This window comes from Crassostrea angulata, chromosome 6 (genome assembly GCF_025612915.1).
Source record: "Crassostrea angulata isolate pt1a10 chromosome 6, ASM2561291v2, whole genome shotgun sequence".
Taxonomy (NCBI): Eukaryota; Metazoa; Mollusca; class Bivalvia; order Ostreida; family Ostreidae; genus Magallana; species Magallana angulata.
In genome coordinates this window covers 54,678,086-54,694,264 of record NC_069116.1, presented here as the reverse complement: position 1 = coordinate 54,694,264, position 16,179 = coordinate 54,678,086, and the positions used below count along the sequence as shown (strand labels likewise).

The 16,179-nt window shown below is 31.8% G+C and overlaps 1 protein-coding gene across 2 annotated transcripts; it reads right to left on the bottom strand.

The window, feature by feature from the left end:
* Positions 1-6,391: 6,391 nt before the first annotated feature.
* On the bottom strand, positions 6,392-13,290 carry LOC128189523 (uncharacterized). 2 transcript variants are annotated; one of them, XM_052861167.1, is made up of 4 exons: positions 12,919-13,290; positions 10,787-10,891; positions 9,423-9,695; positions 6,397-7,129 (listed from the first exon to the last, which is right to left on the bottom strand). In XM_052861167.1, the coding sequence occupies exons 1-4, from the start codon at positions 13,090-13,092 to the stop codon at positions 7,046-7,048; spliced, it is 636 nt and encodes a 211-aa protein (XP_052717127.1). In that variant the 5' UTR covers positions 13,093-13,290; the 3' UTR covers positions 6,397-7,045. The 2 variants fall into 2 exon arrangements, with proteins under 2 accessions (XP_052717128.1, XP_052717127.1); XM_052861168.1 differs by lacking the exon at positions 10,787-10,891 and having other exon boundaries at positions 6,392-7,129; positions 12,919-13,289.
* Between the last annotated feature and the right edge of the window lie 2,889 nt (positions 13,291-16,179).

Genomic DNA, 16,179 nt, shown 5'->3' with positions numbered 1-16,179 from the left:
ACTTTCTGGTGCCCCTTCTTAAACGATGAATTGCATCAAATCTACACAAATTTTTGATAGTTTTTCGAACACAAGTAAATAAAAACGACGTCTTTTAAACAGTTTTCATAGTCCTGACACATTTTTATGATGAGGAAAGAAGCATTATCGTAGTTATTAAAACATTTTTGCAACGGTAAATCATCTTTGTTTGTAGACATTTGTTGATATTGAATAAAGATGAAAATATTGGGTGGGCCTTGGTACAATAGAGCGACATGCCTGCCAATACATTGATTTGAATTATAGCTCTTTAACATATGTGACAACATTTTTTCAGTTAAGTTTATTCATTAGTCAAGTGAGTAAGGATATGAAACGTCATACGAAATGAATTCATGCCTGGTAAACGACAATCGTTTATAATAGAGAAGGCCAATTAAATTTTTCAATGTTTTTAATTTGAGGAATTAAGCGCATTCATACTGGTGCATTGAGGTACACTTTTCTTCTTTCACATATAGGATTTTTTAAAATAAAATACAATTACTAGTAAGTAGTGGAGGGAGAAAATGTACCTTTATGCTTTCATGTATTTTAATCGTTTTATATAGTGATTGGAAGGGGGTGGGGGGCTAAAATAAAGAGAACAGGAAGTTGACCGTGAACACCAACTGAAAATTTAGTTATTTATATGGAATATGATCTTATTTTCGGTAAAAATGGTATTCCATAAAGGTAAATATGTCAAAGATTAAGTATATGCAAAAATAAGTGTAAAATTCGGATATTCATCTTTGGTGAATCTATCGCATGGCACGATATCCTTTGAACGCCCATATACAGCCAGTGTTGCTCAGGTGAGCGATGTGGCCCATTGGGCCTCTTGTTTATGAATACAATGATTAAACAGCCCTTGAAATACAATAAAAACCTGGCCATGTTGGTTTGTAAATATCGAACTTTTCGGATAGCTATATCATTGTATTGAGCTAAAAAAAAGTAACCCCGTATAACATTAAGGACGATATCAAGATAGCTAGACAGTTATCTTGAATATCAATATTGCAGAATCTTTCATATAAGTAAATATGTCATTTTAGAACTGTAAATAAAAAATTAAACATGTTTCAAGGTATCTCACTACACCTAGACTTATACTTTTTAAGACACTTCGTCACAAGTTGACAGAAATGTTACAATATCGCTCTGGTCATAAATGTTATCTAAAATACAACGATATTACAAGATCAGACGACCAAAGTCAGGAATGAGTAAGTGTTATGATATTGTTCCTGCACACCTCTCAAGGTAACCAAATTGCTTTTTGCCCGAATATGGGGTTCAGCAACTGGCTCATAAACATGTGACTTATTTCTATTCACTTAAAATGATAGAGGGGCCATATAGATGGCGTTTGTACTTTTTACCGCACTTAATCAGTGTTGGAGGAATGTGTCTCTTTCGAAGTAAAAGGTATATCCCAATATAAAGCTTGATTAAAAAACGTCTTGCATGTTGTGAAGTTAAGGATAATTATATACAGAAAGAAAATGTGACTGAAATTTAAGAGCAAAGAACATAAACTTTCGGTGCATATCAAAGTCTTACAATGTGATGCATAGCTCTGGTATTATGTTTACCTATAATTATGATGCTGAAGCTTTTCAAAAAGAAATCAATAGCATTCTTTATATATGTTTCCTGTCCGAATTTGGGATTGTTCAGAGAAATACCTCAATGACACATTAACTCCACGGGCCAATAATATTGGTCAGATATGAATGAAATGGTTGTTAATGTTATTTATCTCCCTAATCCAAAGATGCTGAATGAACCAAACCCTTTATCCCTTGTCCAAGTGACATTCCAAGTAATCGCATTGCGAATTATTCCAGTTTCATTGATACGGTCTGAAAAATCCCTGGTCTGAAGAAGGTAGGGATTAAGGATAAATCATTAAGGAGATATGCCTTATAATTAACGTTATCTACCACCCCCTAGAGAAAATCCGAGTAGCAACCCAGTATATAAGCGCCTTCGTGTTATACTTGACAGTCCGCCTACACCCTTGTATGGCGGGATCTTGTTTCTGGAATATTCAATCATACTTTGCATCAACGAGATACGACGACCTTAAACCCTGGACCAAGAGACCTGTTGTATTTTATTGGATATTTATAGGGGAGATTAATCAAGATCGACCCCAATTGGGCTGATTATAAACACGTGATTTGTTTAGGTCAGGAAGCGTTTGACATCCGATTGAGTCTGCGTAGTAAATCGGTGATTTACAGACAGTGGTATGATTAAAAAACCAACATAAGCCAGCTTTAACGTTTAATGTTCTCGGAGAATAATAAATTGGATAATATATAGCTATCTTACATTTTAAACTGAATATTGACCATATATGTATGCTAGATGCATTGACTCGAACACGTGTCTTATAAATCTGTTAAACATTCCCCAGATTGATGATCAGAAACTTTATTTTATGAATTCTGATTCGATGCAAGATGTCTGGACCACAACTATAGTCAAGGCCAAAATGTAATGAATTCTGACACTTTTCTCTGTAAAGCAATGGAGAATATTAGTGGTAGTTTAAAATAAATCGAGTGTGAGAACTCGTAGATGCATCAAATAAGGATACATGTACAATCACAAAATAAGTTTTGAAAATAAGCGTTAAAATATATCTATTCCTATAATTATAGTTCTTTCATAGCATTGAAGGTTAAATTTTATTATAAACATTCGGCATATGCATGAATATAGTTGGTACGAGAATGTTGAAAGTTACTAAAGATTAGCATGCTTTATAACACTTGAATAGTAGATGGTAGGTATGTTGAATTTTAATGCAGTATCCTCCGCTTGGTGAAATTTGCCGTTATTGTAGTCCCCGCGTTCCACAATGTAAATGAGTCAAATGGTTGGAGAAACAGAACCAATAAACTACTCTTTATAGTAATTTTTTTTTATAAACGGGTTTCTTTATTTACTAGCCTCGATCATATATCTGTCGCAAATTTAACCAAATCAAATTTATAATATACTTGTATACTGTGAATATTTTAAACATTATTTTGTTTAATCTATATATAAGAAAAAAATATTAGTGATATATAAAGCACAGTTCACGTTAGAAAAAAAGGAGGTGAATCGTTCTTGCATGCATTGAATAAATACCTACAGGTTCTCTTTAGTTTTTTATTTGATCATTGAATAATTTGTTGACATGCAACTTATTTATGTCACGCGCAATTATTTATGTTGACTTGCATATTATTTATGTTGACAGGCAACTAATTTATGTTAACATGCAACTTAGTTCTTTTAACATGCGAAATGAATATTCTGTCATGCACCTTTTTATGTTGGCTTGCAACTTTTTATGTTGACATGCATCTTTGTGATATCGACTTTCGAGATTAGTATGTCCACGCACATCCTTTTGGCAGAGATAAGTTGCATGTCAACAGATCTGTCTCTCATGTCGACATAAATAAGATGCATGTCAACAGAAATAAGTTGCATGTCAACATAAATAAGTTGCCTGTTGACACATATACGTTGCATGTGGACATAGACAAGCAATATCTGACATGTTGAAAGTCGCGTGTGGGCGATGTTTAATGTTTTTAGAATTGTATTTTTACAATTCTCATCTAAATGCAATTTTCTTGCATGTCAGCACAATATGTTGCATTCTTTCATATCAACGTATTTATGTTGCATATTGACATATTTATGTTGCATATCGGCATATTTTATAAAAAAGCAAAAAAACTTTCACACATAAGGCAGAAGTATGTCACTATAACAATCAAAACATGTGATAATATACTAGTATGTAATGCAAGCATTTGATATTGTGTAGATGTGATCGCTAGAAAAATAATGAAACAAAGAATGAATTGCTATTCGTCATTGAAATACAGAAGGCTATATCTATCAAATACGACCAAAGTGTTATGCGACAATACATTGAAAGTGATCATAAATATTTCTTTCATATAAGTAGCCGGTGTTATATAGTGCCTTTTCCCCCTAGCCATCTTTCCCCCGGAAAAATGGCTCTATAGCAGTTCCCCCCCCCCCCCCCCCCCGGAAAATGGCTCTATAGCAGTTGACTATTTAGTGGGTTTTCCCCCTTTTTATAGCCAGATTACCCCCAAGAAAAACCTACTATATAGTGGATGTTCCCCTTTGTTAACATAACGGTCATGTTTATGGCGGACCATTTGTGACAATAATTTGCAATATATTCTCATAATAAAGGATAATTATGGCATTTATCAATACATTAAATAAAATATATGGTTTTTTCACCCCTGATATGAACAAAGGCACGCGCCTTTAAAACATTCCTGTGTCATCATCATTTATTTTACCTTTTGTTACACCTTTTTGGAACACCTTTTACACGGATTTCGGAATGCCTCGAGTCTTTCTCATCTAATCGATGCTTATCTATTTATCATGTTATGAACACGTGCGAACACATTTGAGTGAAAATACGCCGGTTTGGAACTTTAATTTTCCAATGTATTATCATCTATGTATATAAGCTCCTCCCAGAAAACTAACTGACCAGTCTTGACTTCATTTTGTAGAGGAAGGGAATAAGAATTGAAAATATATCATTCCCTTCGTCCAATAGACTATCAATTTTAAATTAATACCGTTCGAATCTTCTAAATATCAAACGAGAGACAGGGTGCAATGATATGATAAAAAAACTAAAATGTTTTACTTCGATTGATGGGGTTCTAAATCATGGTAAGGGGTATTATAATTGAATTATGTATTTAAAGCATGTGTAAAGTTAGTATTTACAATTTTGTTTTAAAGTTACGCATATTCATATTCATATTTTTAAGCACATTTTTGTACGAAACGCGAGGTTTTATGATGTAAACATTTTTTATTAAATGAAACGGCTTCACAACCAGCTCAAAGTCGGTATCTTTGCTGGTTACTTTTAAAAATGTGAAATAGAGCCTGAACTAACCTTATGTATATATTATCATTCACTAATTGTTAATTTTTCCGCTTTTTAGTTTGCAACGTGATTTATAAATATAAAATTTTGAAAACGATGCCATATAAAACAAGATATACGGTTCATCTACCTAAAAATCTTATCACACTATTTGTGTAATATTTTTGCAAAAATATTTGTTTGTGTACCAAATTATTTCTTCGAACAATGAAGCAAGGGTTATTTAAAAAAATAAAATAATAATAACATCTTTTGTGATGAGCTGACTTATTGTTTTTAAATATAGGCTTGTTAGGGGGGGGGGGGGAGGCTACTATATAGTAGGTTTTCCGGGGGGGGGGGGGGGGCTACTATGGGGGAAAAACTGCTATATAACACCGTATCGCTTTGTCATCTCATTGAGAGTAGAGTAAATATCGAATCAATGTCCTCTTTGACGTCACAGGACCACGTGGCATTTACACTTATTGCTAGTAACTCGAACAATATCAGCCCATGATTGACGAATACAAACTTCATCTTTAGGTATTTCTTCATGGATTTTAACAGTTAAATGTGTCATTTACCTTATCACAACATTTACGTGTTAGGAATGACACGCAAATTTAAAATTTAATTTTTGTAATTGTGATGACCATTTAAGGGTGGAATTTTGATAAGCTCTAGCATTTCTTACTCTTTTTTTTATATCCAAAACACACAATGCATTGGAATGTACGCTTTGAACCCTGCGAATCTTGGTTACATAGACTTAGAAGATAGAGTGGCTTGCCCCTGCTCACTTGTTTTCTTTCGGGGTTGATAAAAAACTTAAAGTAATAAAATTAATATGAACACTAAATGTCTTTATGCACTAAATAACCCAACCAAGAGTACACTTCAAACTGTCACAAACATTTTAAAATTTCAGCAGTCATTTCTTACATAAAAGTTTACTTTTTTCTTACTTTGTTGATATTTTCATCTTATCGAATGATTGACAATATTCTTTTCCCTCCCTCTATCTTACATGCATATTGCATTTTAATGTATTAAAAGGTAGCTTTGAATTCAAAACTCTACAGTTATTACTTTAATTTCAAAATATCAGTATATTTGGCCTAAGTGCGTCATAATGTTTTACCTTGACAATGCACCCACAGAGTGTTTGGATTCTGTTTCTTCTTAAATCTCTCTAGCAAAAAGTAATATTAGTGTAAACATGTACATCTTTTAAGCAGATGTATTTAAAACGAGCAAAGTTGAATATATGTCATCATAGAATTAACGCTTGTAGTTTTCGTGAAACAACAAAAGGGCCAAATTTCTTGATTTTTGTAAGTCTTAGTGAGCTAGTAAACACAACTATTTTAGTTTTGTTTTTATTTTTCGACAATCTCATCAGTAAATGTATATCCACCTAGGGTCACCAGACTTAGTCTAGCCATTTTAGGTGAACGAATCTAAGTATGTGATTTAATCAGAAAATATCTTACTTTTTCTCTAATTCATTCAGCAACCTCTATAATATCGATAAAGAAATTCTTTCAATCCTTAAAGTATCCATGTATTCAATCGACAAACAAAAAGAGATAGCTTTTGATTAGCTAATGTAAAAGTGGGTTAGTGTTCAGTATAAGTAAGAATATTAAAATTAAGATAAGTTTTAGGTACTAGTATCTTGTATTTCTGATGGATCTATATACGTTACATGAGCGTGTTTTAAAACAATGAAATAGAATCACGGGTTTTCACAAATCAAATGTATGTCATGGCATGCTTTGGCGCCAGCGAGTTTCTTTTTTTAAAAATAAATTTAAAGATAAATGATGTAAGCATGTCAAAATTTCCGATTTTTATCGGTCACTGGATATGCACAACTTAAAACTAAACCCATAATATAGGTCAATTGCAAGTAATTTGACTTTCTTGCTGTAGTGACCTACGATCAATGATCGGTTTCTGCTTATTTTAAAGATAGTGTCATCGAACAAAAAAATCCACAGAAACAATATGAGTATAATTTAATAAAGCAACACATCTGTCTGGAGCAATCTTCTTCGAACACTCTTGGATTTAGTTAGTCTTCTTGAAGGTCACAGTCGTTCCTCCTCTCATTGATATCCGGCCACTCGGCAAACATTCGTCTTCATAAATTATCTATAGAAAAATAGATAACAGATTGTTTAAACCAGGAAAGATTTATAGAAATTATCACTATGATTAATAAAGATACTCAAAGATCAAGTACACATTTGGTGCATGCTTATACCTTTAAAAAATCGTATGCTTCAATCGATTTTATTTTTATTATGTGTATGAACAATTTACATGTGAATATTTAAACGCGCTCATCTTTAAAATGGCAAATTTATATATATATGACAAAATACTTTTAGTGGAAATTTCCTGTAAATGTATCATGTGAATTGGGCACTTAAATTGCAATTACCGAAGCATAGCTGCACCAGTACGTATGCGGTTTACAAAAATATATTTTTCCATTAGACAAAAAAGAATAAAATCTGACTAACGATTAGTTCTGATTAATTCACTGAAACCGCACAGATGCCCTTTTATTACAAAAAGTTACTGCATCAGTTCATTTTAACACCATCTACATGAGTGTTTGAGGTAGATATGACAACAAAGCGTGAAATTCACGAAAAGTCGAATATACACTTGCAACTTTGCGAGTCTTTCGCTTTTCTCTCTATTAAATAATGTGTAGTGAATATATATATATATGATGTTTATTACCATTTTTTCTTAAATCATACTTCTTAGTTTATTGTTAGAATAACATATATTGATTCAGATGATACATTCTTAAGCATAGAATTTCAAAAGGTAAGCAGAGTCAAGGAAAATTATTTTTGTAATACACTTTATAAATAACTTTTTCTTGGTCCTGATGAAACATGTAATTGATTAATTGAAAGTAAGTAATCATTTTAACAATATAAGCAATATTTGCCGGTATTTCTTTCATGGGCATTTATCAGTAATGTGAATCCACATTAGCATTGGTATCTAATAAATCATACGAAGGTTATCTTTAACTTCTTAATTTAATAACACGTCTCTTATAGTCTTAATAAAGGATTATAGGAGAGATTAACACACATGAACAAAAATTCAGTACGTTTGTATGATGATGCCTCTTTTAAATCAGAAGATCATGCCATATTATGGTTACCTTATCATTATCATCAACATAAGTATCATTTATTATCATTAAAACTATTTTCAAATTACCATTTACTACTGAAATTTTTACTTTTATCATTATCTGTCAGAATGCCCAGTAACAGATATAGGATTATTAATTGATCAATGCTAGGGAATCGCAACAATCACGCGGATCTTTTGGTTAATATATATAACAATTAACTTCTGGTCCCTTCGCTGATCAAAAATTAAATTATCCAATAGTAATCGTTGGAATATCTTACATCATGTCTCAGTATTATTGTAAATCGATATAATTTAATTGATCATTGCGTTTAGCCATATGTCATCATTATTGCACTGTTGTGGTCTTATCCCCAGATCAAGCATCGAGGGACTTAACAACGTTAACGTTACTAAATATAGATCACATATTGAGGCAATAGTAGGGCAATATTTAGCCTTTCTATTAGCAATTTGAAACGCGTATTTGTTTGTTTGTTGTTTTTATTTCTTTTGTACTAATTTCTCAAAACTGGGCTACTTAAACAACGGCATGTTGGAATTAGAATGTTTGTCACTACATCTAAAAGCAGTTGAATCTTTAATTTAAAAAAATCCAACTTGTATTCATTTCATGATTTGTCTTTTAATTAAATAACTTAAAACATTTCCCATATATGACGTCTAAATGAAAAAAAATATAAGAAACAGTTTTAAATGTGTAAGAAAATTACGAATTTTGATTCAATCGTTTTTTTTTTATCTTTGTTTAAAATTTCATGAATTTTTTTCTGTAAAAGCCATGAATTACATACTAAGTAAAAGGTCAAACCTTCATTATTTCTCGTGTTTGTTCTTCTTACGGAATACAGAATCAAGTAAACAACCTTGTTTTCGTAATGCAAGTCACGTGAGCGTAAGATATAATTTTACATCTTGACCTGGCGACATATCCCAGTTGTCTGAACTCTAAAACTTTTACATTTGAAAGATTTTAATTTTTTTTAAATCAAGTGGTTAATTGCTATTCTATATACATTATTTATGACTTAATTTTGTTCAAACTTTTGTCAATTTGAACAGCTGCCATATAATACCTAATATACTATTCTTTATGTTGTCAAAATATATACTGGAAACGGTAAATAGTAATCTAAAAAATATGATCAGTTGTATTGACAGGTGCTGGTCATAGAAACATCATTGCTTGCAATCATTACACCCACTCTGTATCCATTTATGTTTAAACACGGAATAAGCGAGATGAGTAACGCCTTACCCTTCCCCTCCTGCGAACTATTTTAATAATCCATCTGCTACTGGTGTTGGAGACGACGCCGGGGACATTAATGACCGTATAACAGTTACTACTAGCACTAGCCACCTCCATCCGGTAGGGATTCTGTACACACGGGTGTTCCACTCCAAACCGAACACTAGCCTCAGCAATGGCGTCATACAGTGTCATGTCGGGGAACAGCGCTACGTCAGTCCGAATCAATGGGCCGTCAGAGACGTCGGTCCTGCCGTCTATCTGTACGTGAACGTACGGCTGCAAAGAAAAGTTGTCATTATATCGTTGTTACTTTTCACAGCTAAGTCAAACGTGAACTATGACAGCAAATCGTTTGCAATGCATTTTCATACACGATTCAGCTTCTGTGTGTCTGTGATGAAATTTTGATTTCTAAATTAATCTGAACTTAGGTGTGCAAGTTCTTTTTTTCATAACATTGTTATTTATTTAGGCATTGAATGATATTGGACCGACGATATCCAAAGTTAGCATCCAACGCTTATTAATTTATTCATAATTATTTTGATTTTGATTTTTGTATCGTCGCTTTAAAACCACTGTATATGTTCTTGTCATGGATAGAGATAATTGATAGTACAGCCATAAACATTTTACTCAGTGCGCTTCCGCGGCTAAAAATATAGTGCCAGAAACTCTGCGAGGAAACTAATTTTTGAGATAGAATATATATGATTGAACGATTCTTTTTTAAAAGTGCATTTCAAAGTGGTAATGTAAGTTTGAACTTTCGTTTAATCGTACAATAACAGATCTATTCAAAACGTATAATGACGTTTTCTTGTGCTCATATAATTTGACTGTAAATATGCATTCATGAAAAATACCGCTACTCTTAAGCTTGGAATAGCAGATGATTTAACATTTTCTCTAGAAAAATCTATCTGAAAGCACGTCGGGCTTTTTTGGCATTTGATCCCGCCCTACCATAAATATAGCTTCATAATACTCAAAGGATGAACTTTTTTGAAAACATTCATGATTTTATAGAAATGATCACAGGGATTCATAAACATGCAGTTAAAATAAATATCTTCTGACACTGTTAATAGTATTATATGTGTTCAAGGAAAATACAACACAAACATTATCAATTCGGGGACGTGTGCGATTACAACATAAAAGCTCGTCAATGTTATCTACATGCATCTAGATTTTCCTAGTTTTCCTTCCATTCCGTATCGTTGATGCTTTTTTAACGATGAACAAAACGAAAAAAACCAAAGCATATACCAGTATTCCACAATTACGTTATGTCCACATTTTTAAACGATTAGCATCACTTAAAGAAGCAAGAGCTAATTGTACAGCAGATATTAAATACTAACCCGGTATTCCAAAAGCGAGCCTTGCGTTTTCTTATCAACTATTTGTTTGTTTTCGTCTGCGTGTTCGTAATTTTGTTTGTTTCTACTTCTTATAAGCAGAATTTGCTGCAAAAAATGAAATCCATAGTTTAAACAAATGAATACCACGATTGGCCATTGTATGATTTCAAATAATACTTTTACTGGTCATGTGACATATGTTTATCAGATGTAGTGAACAAGGTTGTATGAAAGCTTTAATACGGCCCTATGACGTAAATGAACGCTAAACGAACCCAGCCTTGGATAAAATGATTACAGTAAGGTGTCCAATAAGGTTTAGTTTTCACCTCAAATAATTTTATCCGTCAATTAGTATTAACACTGCCGTCTTCAAGTTCGTTTGCTTCAACAGTTATTGACAAATTCATTAGGAGAGCCGTATAAATTAGATTAATACGCGTGAATGTGGGTTCCAGTCCAGCGCCCTGGTATTGGGTTCTGTGTCACTAAGAATGGACCATATGTGATAAAAATACAATTGTCTTGGGAGTCATAAAACTTGGCTTGTAGGAAATAGATTTGCTTCATCCCTTTACTCATGCCGATGTTTACTGTTAATATCAATAACTTAGACGACAGATCTTTGTCTTGCATTCTATCACGATTTAAAACTGTCATCTATGCATAGATGATTTTAGAAATTTAATATTCAACTAAATTTAAATAATATATTAAAATTGCTGATTTAGTGTGTTCTTATCTATCAAACTTTTAAAAACTCTTTTATTGTAAGTTGTAATATTACTGATACAATTTAATATAACATACTATGTGTGTAATCTACTTATGACTAACTCTTCAATTAAAAAAATCTTGTGTTACCGCTTTATTTTGTCCTGCAACTCTATGGAATGAAAGTAAACAAAATATTTTTCAGGATTAGATTTTGTTCCGAAGCACTGAGGGTTTTTTTAATTATCCAACTGACACAAAACAATATGGTGATGCAATTGTATATTTCATGATAACAAAATATTTATAACTTTTGAATGATGCATTTATAAAAAAATTTCATCTTACCAGCTAAATGTTTAAAACTTTTAATAATGTAAACGTATTGTTTTTGACAGGCTTTTATTCAGCGTCATTTGACGGGAAGTAGTATCTGCTAATTCCAGTACATCGCTCTACGCTTTACATGTACGAATATAAAAAAAAGAGTCAATTAAGAAGTTCCGTAAGCACATGTATATAACTCTAAACTGAGATGAAAAATAATTTTCCACCTAGTATCGTTACGTTTAAAAAATAATACATGTATTTACAAAGTAAATTGAGTTCTTCTTTGCTCGGTAAATGATAATTCACCCGTAATTTTGTTTGTAAACAGTTTAAAATACGATAACCACAATTGAAATAGGTGAAAATTATAATATAATAATATAATAATAATTATATAATTATGATTATTCATCTCTGCAATAATTAAGAACACATTTGTTTAATCATGAATCGCATAGAAAAACATGCCAAAAGTGACAACATTGGAGTAAATTTTTAGTTAGGTATACATGTAGATGTGCTCAGCTTGTTAAGTGGTGATCACTCGGATTCAGGTTAAGGTGTGCAGATATTTTAAAGACATGCAGTGTTAATCACAAACTGGCGATTTTCAACACCGTTGAAAAATTGGTTTTAGAAAATAATGTCACATATTTATAAAAAAGATAAAGAGAACGGTTTGTCATTTATAAGATTTAACGATCTGTGTAAATGAACTTAAAGTAAAGTGAAATCAAAAGACTTTAGTCTTGAATTAAGTAAAATATATTGAAATCTACAAATTTCCTTACGTAAGTACAAGTAAATATACGATGATAAAGAGACAATTCGATATATTATTAGAATAAACCCATAACAACTGCAAATAAGTAGAAAAATACAAATATACAATAGACTATTTAGCTAAATATTTTTTCTATTACTAAATGTGATTGCACTCATATTTGCATATTATGTGCTTTTTTAAAATAACTTTTTAATTTAATGCGTATAACATACGTACAGTCCGTTTGGAATTGATATTTATGTTTTAATACGAAAATAAAATCATACAGATGAAAAATGTTTGTTATAAAAGATCTTCTTACCTTTCTAAGTGCAAGTATTTTACTGTCCAATCCATCTTGCAATTTCCCAATGTAAGGCGGCAAAATAATATTTTTTAACTTATACGATGATGATATATTTGCACTTGTTATATGAACCATTAAAATGTTCAATAAAATAAAAACACATTCAATCTTATCTAGGTGAAAATTCATGATTCAACTGATTTCTAAAACATTAGCAATGAAGTCTTGAATTCTTTTATATTACCATCCATGAATATGAATGGTCAAAAATCTATGATCGATACACGCCTACTACAGTCTGAATTTATGAATGAAACGCAACACCGACGAGCGCCACAAGTGGCTAATATCTCCGATGACATCTGTATATGCAGAGCTCGAACAAAGTGGAGCTTTGTTCTTCACGAAGCTCCTTTAGGGGAAAAATGGAGATATCATTATATGTTAAGACACAAATAAACCCAATTCTTTAAAATCAATAAATTGATGTATTTATTGCTAGAACTAGAAACCCTTTCCTATAATTGTCGATAACGGGGTTTAAATTGGAAACTGTTAAGTGTATTTATCGCAAATCCGATACTATAAGCATGTCAATTGCAATTTTGAGAGGAAGAAATGTCGCAAACCATTTATCCAAAGGTTAACGATATCTCTTAGTTATATATATTGTAAACACTGACATAGCCAAGGGCTAACACATCAGGATTATGTAGATTAGAACATCTCGCTATGCGTTTTTTGAGCTAAGTATCATTCAATGTAATCAAAATCAGATGCGATTCTTTATTTGACTTAGATTGTAACAAAATAAGCCAATCACTTAAATTCTACAAATTACAAAACTTAGTTAGAAGTCAATTGTGTATAAAAGAAATAATTAAGCATAGCAGTCCTAATTTGGATGTTCTTTTAAGCGCCTATCTAGCTTGCTAATCTTGTCGATAAATTTCTTTTCTTAACACTAGAATCATTACCCTTAATGTTAATTAGATACCACCTAATTGTCCGTTATTTTAAGACCAGATCAAACCATGCTTGTTTATGCTGGTATGCTTGTCAAATATCACTCTCATTAGTTAAGGCTTTTGTAGTTGTAAGATCAGCGATTTCATACAACACATCACGTACATCACGTTCTCACACTTTTAAAAGATCTTTATGCTTTCTCTTTTTAAAATCTAGATTAATTAAATGTCGATATTTTGTTACAATCAGCATTGGTTTTGTTTTTAAAAGGGGGCGGTGTAAATCACTTTCCTCTTTTTTATTTTACAAATCTTGCTTTTTTCCCTGCACATCGAGACATTCTTATTGTTTTATTGTGTTATTTGTAAGACTTCTTGAGTTGTTTGCACTGATCTACTATAATCTTCCAACGCCCTTCTGCAGAAGAGGAGGTGCTCTTCATATTTCGTCCATGTTGATAGTCACTAGTGTGTGGGCTTTTATCTTGGAAATAATTGCCAATTAATATTAGAATCGTTCATGTTTTATTTAGGTACCCGTTATCATCAAAATATAAATATTAATATGATATGCTTGTAAACAAATGTGAAACAAAGGAGACATACTGATGCGCAAAAAGTTGACATTATAAAATAAGATGACGCAGAGTGCCAACTTGGTTTATGAAATGATGGAAAAATTTATAAATCTCAAACTGAAAACATGACTAATTGATTCTTTTGACATTTAGCATGTTTTGTTCTAAATTTAGAACAAAGCTGTTTATTTCTTCTTTATATACTACTTTGCAGTTTTCAGGTTTTTTATATAGGTTTTATTTTTCATGCAAATCATATTTGAAATATCCCAACCAAATTTTTTTTGTACAACTTTTTTAATGTTCTGTCGGGCATTCTTTCAATCGCTTTATAAACTGTGGTTACTTAATTTTTTTGTACATGTATAATATTATGATGAAACGTTCTAACAGCTAACTGCAATTATATATATTAGAGCTTATGTTCTTTAAACTATATACATGTATGCTGTTCTAAACGCTAACGATATTTGCAATCTAGACAAAAATTTTGTCAATATGATAAGCTTAATAAATATTAAAACAAACTCTAGATAAATGCGACGAATAATTTATTGGCATTGATTAAGAACTGAAATAATTTATGATAGGATAAAGGGGTATTTTCGACGCATTCCTGTATTTGATTCACGTTCGAAGGATTTGCGCATGTGCGCGAGAAAAGTAGTTTAGGGAATCAATTTGGAAAAAGAAGCATTTGACAGAGCATATATAAGCCGAATTTTCATAATATTTTTGAAAATGAAATAACTTTGTAATCAGATTTTTCCTTACATTTAAATGTTCGCAATATAAAAAATATGATATAGCTGGGCCATCATTTTTAATATATTAGACAAATGCTCACTATTCAAGATAATAGTTACAAATGTAGGCGCTCTTTACACAGTAGCACTAAAATATAGTTCCATTAACGATCAGCAGATACAACAATGCAACAAAGTAAGTATAGAATATTTTTTTTTATTTTTTAACGAGTATTGCTCTTTTTATCCCAATAATTATATCACTTTCACGATTATTATTCCTTAACTATCACACAGTCTATTTTCATTATCTATTTTGTAAATTAAAGTGTGTTTTATTAAGTATGCAGTGATTATGAAACATCTACACCGTATTTCTGATCGCACTCGTGTCTACAAACCTTGTTTGCTAGTGACGCAGCACTGGTGGTCGTATTTGCTACGGACATGAAGAACAACATACACCAGTTTCTTTCCAAGGTCAGTGATTTTAAGAGGCTGAGCACAGTGAAGATTCAAGTAATTCTTGGAGATAGGGTAACCCTTACATGTATTTATTCTTGTTATATCTGATAAGAGAAAAAAATCAGATTGAAACGTCAATATTACGTACCCTTTCGGGGGCCCCTCGACTCAAAACATTTCACATTTAGAGATATTAAAATCCCATTCATAGCTTCGATGACCTGGAGAAAAAAGTCCCATATACTTTTACGTCATTATACTTTCTAATGTTAGTGAATTCAATTTTGAACAACAACAAAATACAAATTGTTGTGTAACGTACTGACCTGTCTGTTTAACACACGATTCCAAGAAGCAAGGAAGACTTTCCTTTTATTCCGCTCCCTTTCTGACGCACCATGAGATAAAATATTTTGTAATACGTGAACTTATGAAATTGAAGATGATTCGGTAATCGTGTACCTAGTATGTGAGGAAGCACAATCAAAGCTATTGAAAATATAAAGGTTTTCACAATTT